At 42.0% G+C, this 14938-nt stretch overlaps 1 protein-coding gene across 1 annotated transcript in view; it reads left to right on the top strand.

Moving 5' to 3' along the window:
- The window catches only part of LOC102065606 (ubiquitin carboxyl-terminal hydrolase 12), a 31086-nt gene extending 16961 nt beyond the window's left edge, over positions 1 to 14125 (top strand). Inside the window, exons 3-9 of the mRNA XM_074551261.1 lie at positions 1491 to 1704; positions 2858 to 3084; positions 4270 to 4346; positions 5147 to 5230; positions 5856 to 6053; positions 8584 to 8662; positions 12016 to 14125. Of these exons, the coding sequence (XP_074407362.1) occupies positions 1491 to 1704; positions 2858 to 3084; positions 4270 to 4346; positions 5147 to 5230; positions 5856 to 6053; positions 8584 to 8662; positions 12016 to 12117 (981 nt within the window). The 3' untranslated portion in view covers positions 12118 to 14125. The remainder of the gene's footprint in view (positions 1 to 1490; positions 1705 to 2857; positions 3085 to 4269; positions 4347 to 5146; positions 5231 to 5855; positions 6054 to 8583; positions 8663 to 12015) is intronic.
- The last annotated feature ends 813 nt before the right edge of the window (positions 14126 to 14938 follow it).

Here is a 14938-nt window from a genome sequence, read left to right on the forward strand (position 1 = left end):
TTATCTGTGCCTGACACTGCCTGCACACAGGCCAGATGCAACCCAGCTGCTCTGTGCCTGGCCCTGCATCATCTGCTGCTCAAAACATTCTGTTATGAGCAGGAAATATTGGTTTTATTATTCATTTATAATAGGGTTTGCCCCTGGGATTGGCTCAGGGTGCTGGTAATGCCAAGGCTGTGGGTTTGATCCCTCTAGGGGTTGTTCACTTTAAAGTTGGGCTCAGTGATCCTCAGAGGTCCCTCCCAACTTAAAATACTCTGTGGAATTCATTATTGATTTATTTATTTAGTGTCCTTGCCATCTCTCCCCTCTCAGGATGATGAGTTGTGCTGTGTCTCCACAAATTTTGATTCTTTGCTGAACCCTTAATTATAACCCTTAAAATAAAAATAAATTAAAAAATAACCCTTATTTATTACTTATTCCCAGTATCCTGTGAGTGATGTCTCCTCTTCCTTCCCTTGCTGTCACAAAGGCTCAACCTTTCCCCCCCATCCCAGCCAGTGTTTCCCTCATCCCAGCCAGTGTTTCCCCCATCCCAACCAGTGTTTCCCTCATTCCAGCCAGTGTTTCTTCCCCCATTCCAACCAGTGTTTTCCCATTCCAGCCAGTGTTTTCCCATTCCAGCCAGTGTTTTCCCCATTCCAACCAGTTTTCCCCATTCCAACCAGTGTTTCCCCCATCCCAACCAGTGTTTCCCCCATCCCAACCAGTGTTTCCCCCATCCCAACCAGTGTTTCCCCCATCCCAACCAGTGTTTCCCCCATCCCAACCAGTGTTTCCCTCATTCCAACCAGTGTTTCCCTCACTCCAACCAGTGTTTCCCTCATCCCAGCCAGTGTTTCCCTCATCCCAGCCAGTGTTTCCCTCATCCCAGCCAGTGTTTCCCCCATTCCAGCCAGTGTTTTCCCCCATTCCAACCAGTGTTTCCCTCATTCCAACCAGTGTTTCCCCTCAATTCCAAGCAATATTTCCCTCATCCCAGCCAGTGTTTCCCTCATCCCAGCCAGTGTTTCCCTCATCCCAGCCAGTGTTTCCCTCATCCCAGCCAGTGTTTCCCTCATCCCAGCCAGTGTTTCCCTCATCCCAGCCAGTGTTTCCCTCATCCCAGCCAGTGTTTCCCTCATCCCAGCCAGTGTTTCCCCCATCCCAGCCAGTGTTTCCCCCATCCCAGCCAGTGTTTCCCTCATCCCAGCCAGTGTTTCCCCCATCCCAGCCAGTGTTTCCCCCATCCCAGCCAGTGTTTCCCTCATTCCAGCCAGTGTTTCCCTCATCCCAGCCAGTGTTTCCCTCATTCCAGAGTGTTTCCCCCTCACCCCAACCAGTGTTTCCCCCATCCCACAAGCAGTATTCCCTAGTAAATGATCTCTGCCAGGTGACTCCTCCAGTTTCACTGTGTGACATTCTTGAAGAACTCTTCCTGTGATTCCTTTTTGGCAGCCCTAATGCAAAGGCCTTTGTTCTCCCTGTGTTCTGTTTCTGACCAGTTCGGCAATACCTGCTACTGCAACTCCGTCTTGCAGGCCCTGTATTTCTGTCGGCCCTTTCGGGAAAAGGTTTTGGCCTACAAGGTGCAGCCTCGAAAGAAGGAAAGCCTCCTGACCTGCCTCTCTGATCTCTTCAACAGTATTGCCACACAAAAGAAGAAGGTGGGAGTCATCCCACCCAAGAAATTTATTTCCCGCTTGAGGAAGGAAAATGGTAAATGAGGAAATGGTTTTTAAATGTGTTTTTAAGGATGTAAAAGGTTTAATTCAGGGGGTTTTTTTGAGTAAAAATTGACAAGTTTGAACAGGTTTCTTGGAGGTTTTTGTGGTCTGAAGTTCACCACCTGTGTGCTTGTCCTGTCTCAGTGTTTCTGGACTTGCACATGTCCAGATATTCCACCCTGGCATGGTGCTCCCTAGAGGAACAAAGCACACTGCAGGTCCTTGCTCCCATGAACTCTCACAGGAGACCCAGCTGTGATGGCGTTCACAGGGGTTCTTGGATGAGGGAAGAGATGAGGATCTGACTCCATGTTTCAGAAGGCTGATTTATTATTTTATAATACATATTACATTAAAACTATACTAAAAGAATAGAAGAAAAGGTTTCATCAGAAGGTTAGCTAAGAACAGAAAGGAAAGGAATGATAACAAAAGCTTTTGTCTCAGACAGAGTTTAAGCCAGCTGACTGTGATTGGCCATTAATTACAAACAACTCTATGAGACCAATCACAGATTTACCTGTTGCATTCCACAGCAGCAGATAATCATTGTTTACATTTTGTTCCTGAGGCCTCACAGCTTCTCAGGAGGAAAAAGCTTAAGGAAAAATCTTTATAAAAGATGTATGCAACACCCAGCCACTCACAGCCTGTTCCCTTGCATTTGTGGCAGGATGAATTCCTTAGGGTCAGAACTGGTGGTTATTTCCCAGGGCTGTTTGGTGAGGACATTTCTGGCTGTTGATTTCTCCTCTCTGCTTGAACTTGAAAAGATAACAAACTTCCAGTAGGGGATTTTTGCCCCTTGGTGCTGGACTTAATGAATCAGTGGCCCAAGGCAACACATCTGTATTTCTTTATTCCTCTCCCTTTCCAAAGAAAAGAAGAAAAAAAACACACAAAAAGCCCCAAAGCAATCATGGTTTCTTCAGTTCTAAGAAATGGCCAAGCTAAGTTTTCTTAATGATATTTTTCAGCTGTTTGTTTCTTGCAACCTGAGGATAATCATTGAGGGAACAACAAAGTGCAATTCTCCCCAAACTCACCAGAGCTGTGTAACAGGGGAGAGGAGGGAAGGGAAAAACCACAGTGACCTGGTGCTGGGAAGTGTCTGTAGTTCATTCTCCTCCTGTCTCCCTTTCCAGAATTATTTGATAATTACATGCAGCAGGATGCACACGAATTCCTGAACTACCTACTGAACACTATTGCTGACTTGCTGCAAGAGGAGAAGAAGCAGGAGAAGCAGAATGGGAAGCTCCAGAATGGCAGCATTGAGAGTGAAGAAGGAGACAAGGCTGATCTGACGTGGGTCCATGAAATCTTCCAAGGAACACTAACCAATGAAACCAGATGTCTTAACTGTGAGGCTGTACGTGCACCACCAAACCACTCCTCCTTAGCTTTCTCCCAGCTCCTGGATTGGCTTCCCTAACACTGAGCACCCTTTTTCATTCATTAGGGTAGATGAAATTGCACTGTCTCTATTAAAATATGGAGCATAGCCTATTTTAGGACTCTATGTTCATACCAGTGCTCATTAAGGTATGTTGCCCAGAAAAAGCCAGTGTTCTCCCTGTTTCTCCTCCCTGTTTCCATTGAGGCAGCTGCACTTGGCTGACCCACGCTGCCTTTTTGTCTCCATGTTATTCCCTGTGTCAGTGGCTGAGAGTTTATGTTGTGTTCCTACATGAGAGTTGCTCTTAATTTAACTCTGGCATGAGCTGAGTTGCTTGAACTGGAATTCTGTGCTTGGTGCTGGTGCTGGTGCTGGCCACTGTGTTTGAGAGCAAAAAAAGTGGCATGAAGTCTAGAATTAGAACCACAGCACCTTCAGACCAGAGATTTGTAGTTTGTCATATGCTCTCATTTAATAGTGCTAACAAAAAATGAAAACCCAGATGGGGAGAGAAATAAAAAACCCGAGAAGTGATTACAACAGAAAAGGCATTTAAAATCTAAAGTTATGGCTATGTGGTGAGGAGAAGCTCTAAAAATGGCATGAATAGGATTCTGTCTCAAGGTTTTTGCAATGAAGTGTGACTGTTCCACAAATGGAAGGATGGTTTTCCTCCCTGCTAACCCATTTAATTGAGGAGCCATCTGCCTGTTTCTGCCTTGCCTCTGAGTATTGACTGTTACACCCTGAAATGCAGCAGAAAGCTGCAGCAGGCTGCAGAGAAAATGGAATGTGGTTAAAACCTCTCCAGTGAGAGCTCTGAGTGGTTAATCCTGGCTTTGCCAGTGAAATAATCAGAAATGCCTTCAAGTCTCAAGGGGGAAGAGATGTTTCATGAAGTGTTTGGGTTTTTGTGCTTTTTTCCATGGGTTTTTGGATTTCTTTTGTTATTGCTTTTTTTTTTCTTTTTAATGCTCCTCTTCAGATTTTAACACCACATCAGGCTATTTAATCACTTGTAGTTTACCTCAAGAAAAGGCCTCTTTGTGTGCGTGTACATTTATTTTTAATCACATTGCTCCACTCCAGAATTGGATAAAAGAAATCTGCCAGCTCTAAATTGTTACCAAATATCTCTTATTATTATTTTTTTTCAAGGTTAGTAGCAAAGATGAGGACTTTCTGGACCTCTCGGTTGATGTGGAACAAAATACATCAATTACACATTGTCTAAGGTAAACAGAATTCTTTGGGAAGGGAAAAAATACCTGCCCTGGTCAGAAGGAAAGAACCTGGATTAGTTATTTTCTGTAGGCTTTGACATGAGGTAAAATATTGTGAGTTTTGGAAGGTTTTAGTAGTTAATAAATACTAGTGGCAGATAAGATTGATTTTCACTTTTTTTTTAATGGAGATTTGAATTTGTTACATCACACAGCCAGGCTTTATCAAAAATAAACATGCAGTGTTTGGTTTCACAATAAATTCTTGATTATTTTCATATTCTTATTGAATTTCAGTTGCCTGGCCCTGATGTTAAGGGTCAGTTTGGTTTTTCCTGGTAGACATTTGCTCCATGTGTTTGTCTGCTGGATCCAAGGCTTATCAGCTGCTTGGATATTTAATTAGCATCCAGCATCTGGCTATTTAATAGCTGATAATGGATCTCTAATTGCTGGGAGCTGAAGGATCATCCAGACTTTGCTACTTAATGGCTGGAGATGTGAACATTTAATTTCTGCCACTAAAGAAAACATGGAAAGGCTACTGATGGAAACAAAACCCAGTCACCTTCTTGCTGTTTATTACCTTTCCTAGCCAGAAAATAGGCAGTTAATAGTGCAAATTCCAGATTTTTCCAGCTGAACATCGATGCTGCATCCCAGGAATGAGACAAATACACATCAGATTTCTCTGGGAGCACCATGAGTGAAAGGAGCTTCATCCTCTGTGTGTTGTTTGGGGTTTATTTTCAGCATTTTCAGCCTGGATGCTCTGGAATATCCCTGCTTATGCCACTCTCTGATTTCCACAGGGGATTTAGTAACACTGAAACTCTATGCAGTGAATACAAATACTATTGCGAGCAGTGCCGCAGCAAACAGGAGGCACAGAAGAGGTAAGGGCCAAACATTCAGCCTGAGGGAGATGTTCTCTTTACATTTCTGGGCAAATTCTGGTGAATTCAGGCAAAGAAAAGGTGAGGTTGGCTAAGTCTGTGTTTGGTGAAGGAGAAGTGAAGAGACTGAGTAACTTTATGGCAGCTTCATCATGAGGAGATTCATTCTGTGTTTCTCCCTGAAGAGTTTCTATCTGCTCTTTCCAGCCATCCACATTTTCCTCAGTTAGCATTAATCAGCTTAAAGCCACTGGAAAACATCCCATCTGCTTTGTCTGGGAGCACTGGGTACAAAAAAATCTTATTTCTCCCCTCAGACTTGGTCACAGCCAGAGCAGCAACACAGATTTATTCCAGCTCTTTCTTCCCACTGATGGGTGAAAAATTGATGTTTTCCTGCAGTTGTTTTGCATTCAGATGTCAGTTGTGCTGGTAATAATTTGGTATAAATATTGCCTGTTCTCACTAAGAGAGAAAAAAAAGATTTTTTTACACTATCAGTATTTTGGATTATATGAGATTCGTTTCATGGCGCTTCCTCATAAGGAAGATATTCTTGAACAAATCTTTGTTTAGGATGATTTGCTAACCCTTACCCTTTATCTCCCACATTTCTGTGCTCCAGAATGAGGGTGAAGAAGCTGCCCATGATCCTGGCTCTGCACTTGAAGAGGTTCAAGTACATGGACCAGCTGCACCGCTACACCAAGCTGTCCTACAGGGTGGTGTTCCCGCTGGAACTGAGGCTCTTCAACACCTCGGGGGATGCCACCAACCCCGACAGGATGTACGACCTGGTGGCCGTGGTGGTGCACTGTGGCAGGTACCTCTGCACACCCCTGCCTTGCCCTGCACTTCTCAGGGAATCTCTCATCCCTCTGCTGCTTGGTAATGCAGGAGATGGTTGGCTGGTAGTATTTTGATTAAAAAAAAAAAACAAAACTGTGTTTTTTCTAGGTTTTTTGCTATTTTAAGTTTTTCTTTACATTTTTTGCTGTTGGTTTCTCTGGGTTTGGGTTGTGGTGGTGCACTGTGGCAGGTACCTCTGCACACCCCTGCCTTGCCCTGCACTTCTCAGGGAATCTCTCATCCCTCTGCTGCTTTATAATGCTGCTTGGTAATGCAGGAGATGGTTGGCTGGTAGTATTTTGATTTTTTTAAAAAAAAAGTCTCTGTTTTTTCTAGGTTTAAGTTTTACTTTACATTTTTTGCTGTTGGTTTCTCTGGGTTTGGGTTGAAGGCACTGGTGGCCGTGGTGGTGCACTGTGGCAGGTACCTCTGCACACCCCTGCCTTGCCCTGCACTTCTCAGGGAATTCTCCTCTCATCCCTCTGCTGCTTTATAATGCTGCTTGGTAATGCAGGAGATGCTTGGCTGATAGTATTTTGATAAAAAAAAAAAAACTGTGTTTTTTGTAGGTTTTTTGCTATTTTAAGTTTTACTTTACAATTTTTACTGTTGGTTTCTCTGGGTTTGGGTTGAAGGCACTTGAGGAGGTAGTTCATGTTCGACTCAGGTGTTTATTATTTGTTATCAGTGAAACAGCCTCACAGCCATGAGTTCTGCAGCCTTTCATTAGAAGGCACAAAATAGCCAACTATCTCTTCTTACAAAGTCTATTAATACTAAACTCTCCAATTAAGAAATGACACCTAAATTATTTTCCCTTTTAACCCAATAATTGATCCCTCTAAGTCACCAATGCAGACTTTTCTGTCCAATTACAAAATATCACCCAAACCTATGAAGAAGAAGGAAGAAGAAGGTGAAGAAGAACAACCTGCCTCCACCCTAAAACCTCCATCTTGCTTCATATTTATTTCTATATTCTAAAACCCCAAACTGAGTTTTCCACCCTGTGACATTACACATTTCTAACCAACTCCACACCCACAATCCCAGTGCTATCAATCAATTTTGGAAGTTTTCTCCACAGCCTCAGGTCAAGTGCAGTGTTCTCTTATGGCTCTGTGCCTTTCAGCACAGAAAACTTTAAATTCTCAGCATCCAGAGTTCCAACATTTGACTATTTCAAATTTTACTTTACAGGCTCAGATTTGTCATTTTGTGTCATCAGCACAGTGGCACATCAGACAAGTTCTTTCTTTGAGCTGTAGCAAAGAGCAATCATTTAAAAAACCCAAAACAACAAAACCCCCACCCCTGACCCTGCTTTCCAGGAAATCTAAATGGAACAAAAAGAAATCTTGGAAAAACACCTACTGGAATAGAATTTAATTATGTTTTTCATCTTGCTGCTGCCTAAATCCTTGAGTTTTCTTTAGAAGCTGGTGCCATCATGTGGAATAAACTGTGCACTGCTGGGTTTCTAAAATATCCTTATTTTCTTCATTAAATGTTAGTTTTAGCAGCTTCAGTTCTGCTTTTAAAAGCAAAGGGGAAAAAACTTGTAAGCATTTTAAGAAAAAAAGCCCTCATGGAAGGGAAAAAATATTTCTAACTGCCTTCAGGAAGTGTGAGTTTTAAAATAACCAGTTTTTACAGCACATAAATGCTTTGAAATATCTTTGTGAGGAGAAAAATGCTAATAATGCATAGATTTATTATAAATAAACTTCACATAATTCTAGAAGGTTTTTGTTGTGCAGTTATAGTTATATATAATTTTTATCATTTTAGGATCTCATGCAATGCATTTTCTTGTGTAGTTTTTATTTGCCATACCTGTGCCTAAACTTACATGTTTGGATAATGGTGATTAATAATTCAGCTTATTACATGATTTTCCTTTTTTTCCCCTCATACCTTTTATCCTATGTGAGGCTTTTAGGATTCCTGGAACTCACCTGCTCTCAATTCTTACTGGGAATTTACCAAAGGCTTGAGATAAATGAGATTTTCTGAATATTTCGGATTCTCAGAACTTGTTTGAAATATTTTGCATGTAGAGTTTTACTTCAGTTTAAATTTAAATTAGGTTTAAATTCAGTTTTATTTAGTTGCCCTAAACAAAGGAATTCCATTCTGTGAATTGGAAACTTCCACCAGAAAAGTGGGAAGAGCTCTCCCAGAAGTCAGGTTAAACCACACTGAAAACTAAAGGAATTCCTGCTGTGAAATAAAATAGATTTAAGTCAAAACTTCAATTTTAAGTCAAAATACTCATCAGGGGTGAATGCAACACAGGAGAGATTGAAATAGTTTTAGTTTTGGGTTTTAAAATCTATGAATGATGATATGAAATATTTACGGCATCGTGGGTTTTGAACATTTTAATTGGAGCAATTTGGCAAAAATCAAAAACTTCCCCAGAGGAAAGCTGGGAGAGCAGAGGTGGTTTTGGGGAGGGCAGTGGCTCCTGGATGATAAATTTACAATTCCTTTTCCTGCAGTGGCCCCAACCGTGGGCACTACATCACCATCGTGAAGAGCCACGGCTTCTGGCTGCTCTTTGATGATGACATTGTAGAGGTGGGTAACAAAAAAAACCAACAAAACACCCCAAAACTCTGATTGCAGCCCATTTTTAGGCTCCTCTCCATTGCTAACTTGCATTTCCTTGCTGCACTTAAGAGCTTCTCGCTTTTTTTGAGTCACTTTTCACCAACAAATTGTAGAAAAAAAATTATTTTTAGTGATGATGTTGAAACAGCTCAAGCAAATTTTTCCTTTTCTGCCAACATATCTGTAAAGGCTGATATCCACAATATTTATACATCCATGGGTTTCACTTAATTATTAAGCAAATACCGAACAACATAGAACAAATGCCACAGCAGAGCTTCTTTTTGTAAAAATTAAAATGCTTTGTTTGTCTTGGAGATCCCGTGGTCAAGGCCTGATTAAGTGTCTAAATAGCAAAATCTGTGCTTGTGTTGAAATAAAATTGTAGGGCATTCCCATTTTAATTGTTTTTTATCTTTGCATGGCTTTGAGCATCAGGAGTGACTCCTCAGTGTGTGTGGCTGTCAGCAGTTCCCTTTTTCCCATTTTTATATTTTTGGGGTCATTTCCCTCTGTTTCTGTCATAATCCAAGTACAGAATTGTCACCTAATTTGGAAATAGTTCCCCCCAATATTTTAAAATGCAAATATTCTCTGTATTTTCCATCCAGGAGATGAACTTCACATTTTAAAAGATGGAAAATAACCATTCTCTTATTCTGTATTTGTTTTCTGTCAGTCACTTCTATGTTGTATCTTCATTTTTAGTGCAAAACCAAATTTCTGGATATCTGCAAGCACTGTTGACACTTCCATAGATGTGCCAAAAATGGCTTTTAAATGTGCTGTCTGTTATTGGGCAGTAAATCCAAGGAGCTGTCATGTAGTTCCTCTCTTCTGGGAAAAAACCCACATTTTTTTCCTTTATGTTGCTTTTTTATCTTTAATTCTGGCTTGCTTTTGGTTTTCAAGTTCATCTTTTGTAGAATTTTTTTTTAAATGCTGTAAAAACAAAGCTCTTTGGAGGGTTTAAATTCTAGGTGTGGCCACCTAACAAAACAGGTTTGAAAAGGTGAGTGCAAAGCTCTTGTTCACAACTATTGCAGCTGAAAACCCAGGAAAAGCCTGAAATACAAAAAGCTTTCTTGCATTTTTGGCAAGTGATGTGAGTGAACAGCTCCAAACTGCAAGCAGGAAGGAGTTTGTCCTCATTACCCACTAAATGTCAGCAGTGGGGAAGGCAGATTTATTTGTCTGTTAGGATTTCATGGGAGGGCCAACTCTCAATTAAATTGGAGATTGGGGATCCCCAAACATCCTGCAGCATATGGGGGAAACAGCAAATGCAGGGGACAGCTCAGCCCAAGGGGGATCCTGAGCCAATGATGTGGGGCTGATTTGAGTTTGGCATTTGTCACAGAGCAGCCAGTGCCAGAATTTACCTGGAAACTCCATCCTTGGAGCAATCCACCCTGAGGGCAGGCACAGAATGGCTCTGCTTAAAAAACCCCTCAGGGATTTGAATGCTGGGCTGCCTTTGGTTTAAAGAACCAGAATAGATGTCTGGAAATGAGCAAATCTCAGTTCATAGCAAACATCATTTTTAATGCCAGCTGAGGTTGCAGAATCCTAAGAGTTGTAGCTTTAGAGTAACAGGATCCACTGGTAGTTACTCTACAGTTACAACTGGGTTAAAGTAGATCTGGTCAATAAGAATGGGAAGAACAGAATCTATATAATCCCCTTTCAGCTCCACTCTGTTTTCTGTGCATAGTGAAATTAAAGGAGGAAGTCAGTTTTGCCGTGCTGAAACTAAAAATATCTGAGGCATGAATTAATATGGATCAAATGTTTGAGTTGCATTCAGGATGAGTAGTGGAAATAGGCTTGATTGCATGGCAAGTGAGCTGGCACTTAAAATAAAACATGTTTGACTTGTCTGCTAAATATACTGCAGGAGCAGAGGAGTGTTCTTTCACTAGATCTCTGTTCAAATGTGCCTCTAACAGCCTGTAGTAACGTTATGTTAATAAATGGTGTGAAAATGCAGCAGCCTCTGCAGGGGATTTCAGCTTCCCCTCACTCCTTCAATGGAGAAAAGACAAAATCTGTTTGGGGGGTTTATTTCCCATCTAATTTTTTAAGAGAATGTGTTTAACAAGGCCCTTCAAGAGAGAATTTCTGCAATTGATGCATCCTCTGAAAACTCCAATCTGCTTTCTTTGTGCTGGGAAAAGGCTGCTCCCAGCTCAGTGCTGTTTGGCAGTGCTGCTGAGCTCGTGGTGATGCCAAAACCTGCTCAGGGGGCAGAGATCTCACCTTCTCCAAGTGGCTTCTGCAGCTTTCTTTTTATTTTCTTTCCTTTGAGGTGTAATCACAGGTTGGTCTCTGCTCCTCCTGAGCAAGGCAGGTGTTCAACCCAGAGCTTCTTGTGTTTGCAACATTTCTTTACTTCCTCAGCTTTATTCCTTGGGAATAAAAGGAAACTTGAGGGTCCTCTCCTCCTCAGCCTCTCATTTCTGTGCATCCAGAGTCCTAAAGGGATTAAAAAACTCCATCCCAGTGGAGTGCTGAGCAGCACAGGTGCCTGGGAATGTTTTATTATTTATTTGTGCTCACTGATGGGAAGCCAGTTTTGCTCAGGACCTGGACCAGGACATCTTTAAAAACCCTTTAAAATTCCCTCCAGTTGGTGCTTGGAGTATGAGAGCAAAGCAGCTTTTCTGCACATAATCCCAGCTTGAAATACAAGCAGATTTTAATTCTGTTAGTACAGCAAATCATAATTTTTCTTTAGACACAAACCTTGTGATAATACTCCAGGCTTTGCTTGGTAGGGAAGCTCTTTTATGACCAAAAACCATAATTAGATGAGACCCACAGAGCTCATGAGGCACTTACAGGATTTTTCTCCTTAAAAGGGTCACAATAACTTTGAAATCTGGACTTATTTTAGCTGAATTTTCAATCTGCACATCTGTACAAAAACCTTCTTACCTGATTACTGATTTTTTTTTTAATTATAAAATAATTTAATTATGAAAATACTCAGGCAAGGTACCACCAGCATGAGAAAAGCAAGTATAAAAATGTCATGTGGTCCTTTAAGGATCCATTTTCATGGATCGCTTTTTTGTAGTCCAGCTTAGGACTGCACCTCTCCTGAAAAGTTTATTATTCATCCTCATTTCCTGTTTTTTTTTCAGTAGTCAGTAAGTTATTAAGTGGAAAAAATGTTGTGTTGGATTGAATGATGTTGGAGTGTCACCATGTCAGCACTGCTTGGTTTTCCCAAGAGCTGGGAATTATGGTTTATCTGGGAAGAGGCTTTTAGGGTGGTGATGTGATTGAAGCTAATTAAAACTTCCATTCATTTCCAGAAAATTGACGCCCAGGCCATTGAAGAATTCTATGGGTTAACATCAGACATTTCCAAAAACTCTGAGTCTGGATATATCCTCTTCTACCAGTCCAGGGACTGACAGGAGACGCAGAGGATGGACACAAGGAACAAGGGATCAAGCTTTGTCCAGGTGGACGCTGTGTGTGCCAGCAGAGCAGCTCCTCGTGGTGCTGCAGGACCAGGACAGACCCAGGGGAGGGCAGAGCTCCCTCCTCCCCCTCTGGAGGATCAGTGCTCAACTGCCCTAACAAGAAGAGCTTTTGTTCCAGTTTTCTTTCTGGGCTTTTTTTGGGTTTTTTGGGTTTTTTTTGTTTTTTTTTTTTTTACGTGCTATCTTCCAAAATCTGTGTTACCTCTACTTGAAACCCGGCTGCTTATTTGTTCATGAACTCAAGAAGAGATTTCAAAGTAGCATTGTAGGATTTTTACCATTTAAAGTTGGCCTGAGGCTATACCTTGGTTTCTGCCATCGTTTTTCTGTATTTTAGCAGAATGATTTCAATATTCAGTGTCAGCTGAAGGCATATTTTAGGATATGAGCAGCAGCTGCTTGCTGGATATTTTTGGTGACTCAGACTTGAGAAGCAGTACAAAGCTAAGACATATTGGAAATGTCAAGTCTGTAATTTTTATAAAGAAAAAGCAGACAAACCCTTGTCTCTGCAGCATTGTAAACCTCTCCATTGTGCATTCTCTTGGGTTTAGAGAACACTAACAGCACTGCTTCTTTTTGTACTCTTCTTTGTGCTGTTCTGTTTCTCCTGCAGAAGGCAGAGAGGTGTCTCCACAGCCAGCCTCTCCTGCTGTGCATTTCCTTTGCAAGCAGCAGTTTTGCCTCCAGTTGCTGCAGGTTCCAGGGGAGCAGAGCAGCCCTGAGCTGTCAAAGACCATCTCTGCTGTAGAAAAGTTGGGAATTCCAGCCTTTCTTGGAGCTGTTGCATAAACCAAAAGTGCCCTCATTCTGAAGCAGGATCTGTTCCACTTTTCACTCAATTCCAAGCAAACTGATGCAAGTTGCATTTTGAATCTATGCTAATCCACAGAAACAGCACCAGTTGGGAAGGGTTGGCCAAGGGAAGGTGTTTAGGGAACTAATCCAGGAGTTCTGAGTCTTCAGGGTGATGAACAGTGAGAAGGAAAACCAACCAACCCAGCAGACATTACCTGGTCAGTGTTGAGCCATTGCTGGTGATGTTTGTCTCCATCTGGGAATCATAACCCCCAAAATGCTTCTGATTGTTTTACCTCTCCAGGCCTTGCTTCCCAGGGGAAATGGTTGGTCTGTTGAAGACTGAAATGAAGCAATTATCTGTTATGTGTGTATATTCTAATCTCAAGGATAACTAGGAAGAAAAGACTGAAGAAGTTGGTGAGAAATCTCAGAAAATCTTGTGCGAGTTTCTTTTGGAGAAGTGCTGTTGCTGTGCCAAAGGCTGTCCCAGCTGGCTCCAGCCTCCCAGTGGGAGTGTGTCCTGCTGGGTCCTTGAGCTGTGTGTCCTCAGTGTGGCTGTCCCAGCCCCTCATCTGTCCCAGTGCTTGTTGTTCTTGAGGATCTTTAACTTATGCAATTCTGTGGCTTGTGCAGGATATTCAATATTTTACCAAAACACTGTCCTCAGGAAAGCAGCATCTCCCAGCTCCTCATGCTGCCTGTGTCTGTTCCTTCCTCTCATGACCACAAAGGTGATGTTTAGCAATTAACTCCTGCCTTCAAAATGCAAATGAACCTTTTGCCATTGTATTCCAGCTGGGTGCAGCTTCCATTCTCCTGGCACATCTCTTCCAGAAGATAAAATATGGACATTGGGTTTTTTAATTCTTTTTTATTATACAGAGTACTGTCATTTTAAGAGACACATTCAACAGCAGCAAATGTTCTTGTCATCTTGTTCTGTTGTGTGACAATTGTTCCTGGCTAAGAGTCTTCTCCCCTTCTCCACACACAAGCTGTGAGTTCTCTCCTGGTGATGCCACCAGAAGACTCTCATCACTGAGTCTTGCAAAAAAAATGAAAAAAAAAGAGAGCACTGAGTTAAAAATAACCTAAACAGTAAATACAAAAAGTAATGTAGTACACTAGACATGTATTTTGTATATCTGGTGATACCTTTTTACAAATAAAATACCTGACTGAGAGATAATATTGAAAGATATATACTATAGATTAAAAACTGCTCAAAGTGCACTTTTGCTACAGATTTATAAGGAGACTAAAAGGAATTAAATGGGAAGAGAATGGTGTGATGTTACTTCTGTATAATAAATGACCCCACCTGTCTCCAATAAAGGTCATTATGATCAAACCCACAGCACCCAGAGGTTTTTCCTTGAATTTCACTCCTTAACCTCTCCCAGCCTGCTGCCTGGCTGAGGATCCTGCTCCTGCTGTGTTTGCATCCCTGTAACCTGTGCAGGAATGGGTCAGAGCAGGAGAACTGAATAATTCATTCAGTGTCAGAGAGTGGAGCTGCTGTGCTGGTGCAGCAGGGAGAGGTTACCCAGGGCCTCTGCTCCTCCTTCCCCCATCACCCTGGAGCTCTGCTCCTGCCTTCCCTGGGATTTCTGCTCCTCTTCCCCCTCTCTTGTGCTCCCTGAGATTTTGTTGCAAATATCTTCTGACTGATCTGGAACAGAGACATTTAAAGGCAAGACCAGGAGCCTGTGCTTGGAGCTGTTGGGGTTCATAGCAGGACAGGTTTTCATTTTGTTGTGGTTCACTGCAGTTCACCTCAGCACAGGGAAATGGGATCCTGTGAGCAGGAATTTATGGGAATACAATGCAGTGGGAGCAGGGGAGATTGGAAGATGGCAGCTGCTCTGTAAAGCCAGGTTGTAAATCCCAAATGCTGTCTGGCCCTTGTCCTGCTGGGTCACACCTCAGCAGGAAATAAATAAGTTGA

This window comes from Zonotrichia albicollis, chromosome 14 (assembly GCF_047830755.1).
Source record: "Zonotrichia albicollis isolate bZonAlb1 chromosome 14, bZonAlb1.hap1, whole genome shotgun sequence".
NCBI lineage: Eukaryota > Metazoa > Chordata > Aves > Passeriformes > Passerellidae > Zonotrichia > Zonotrichia albicollis.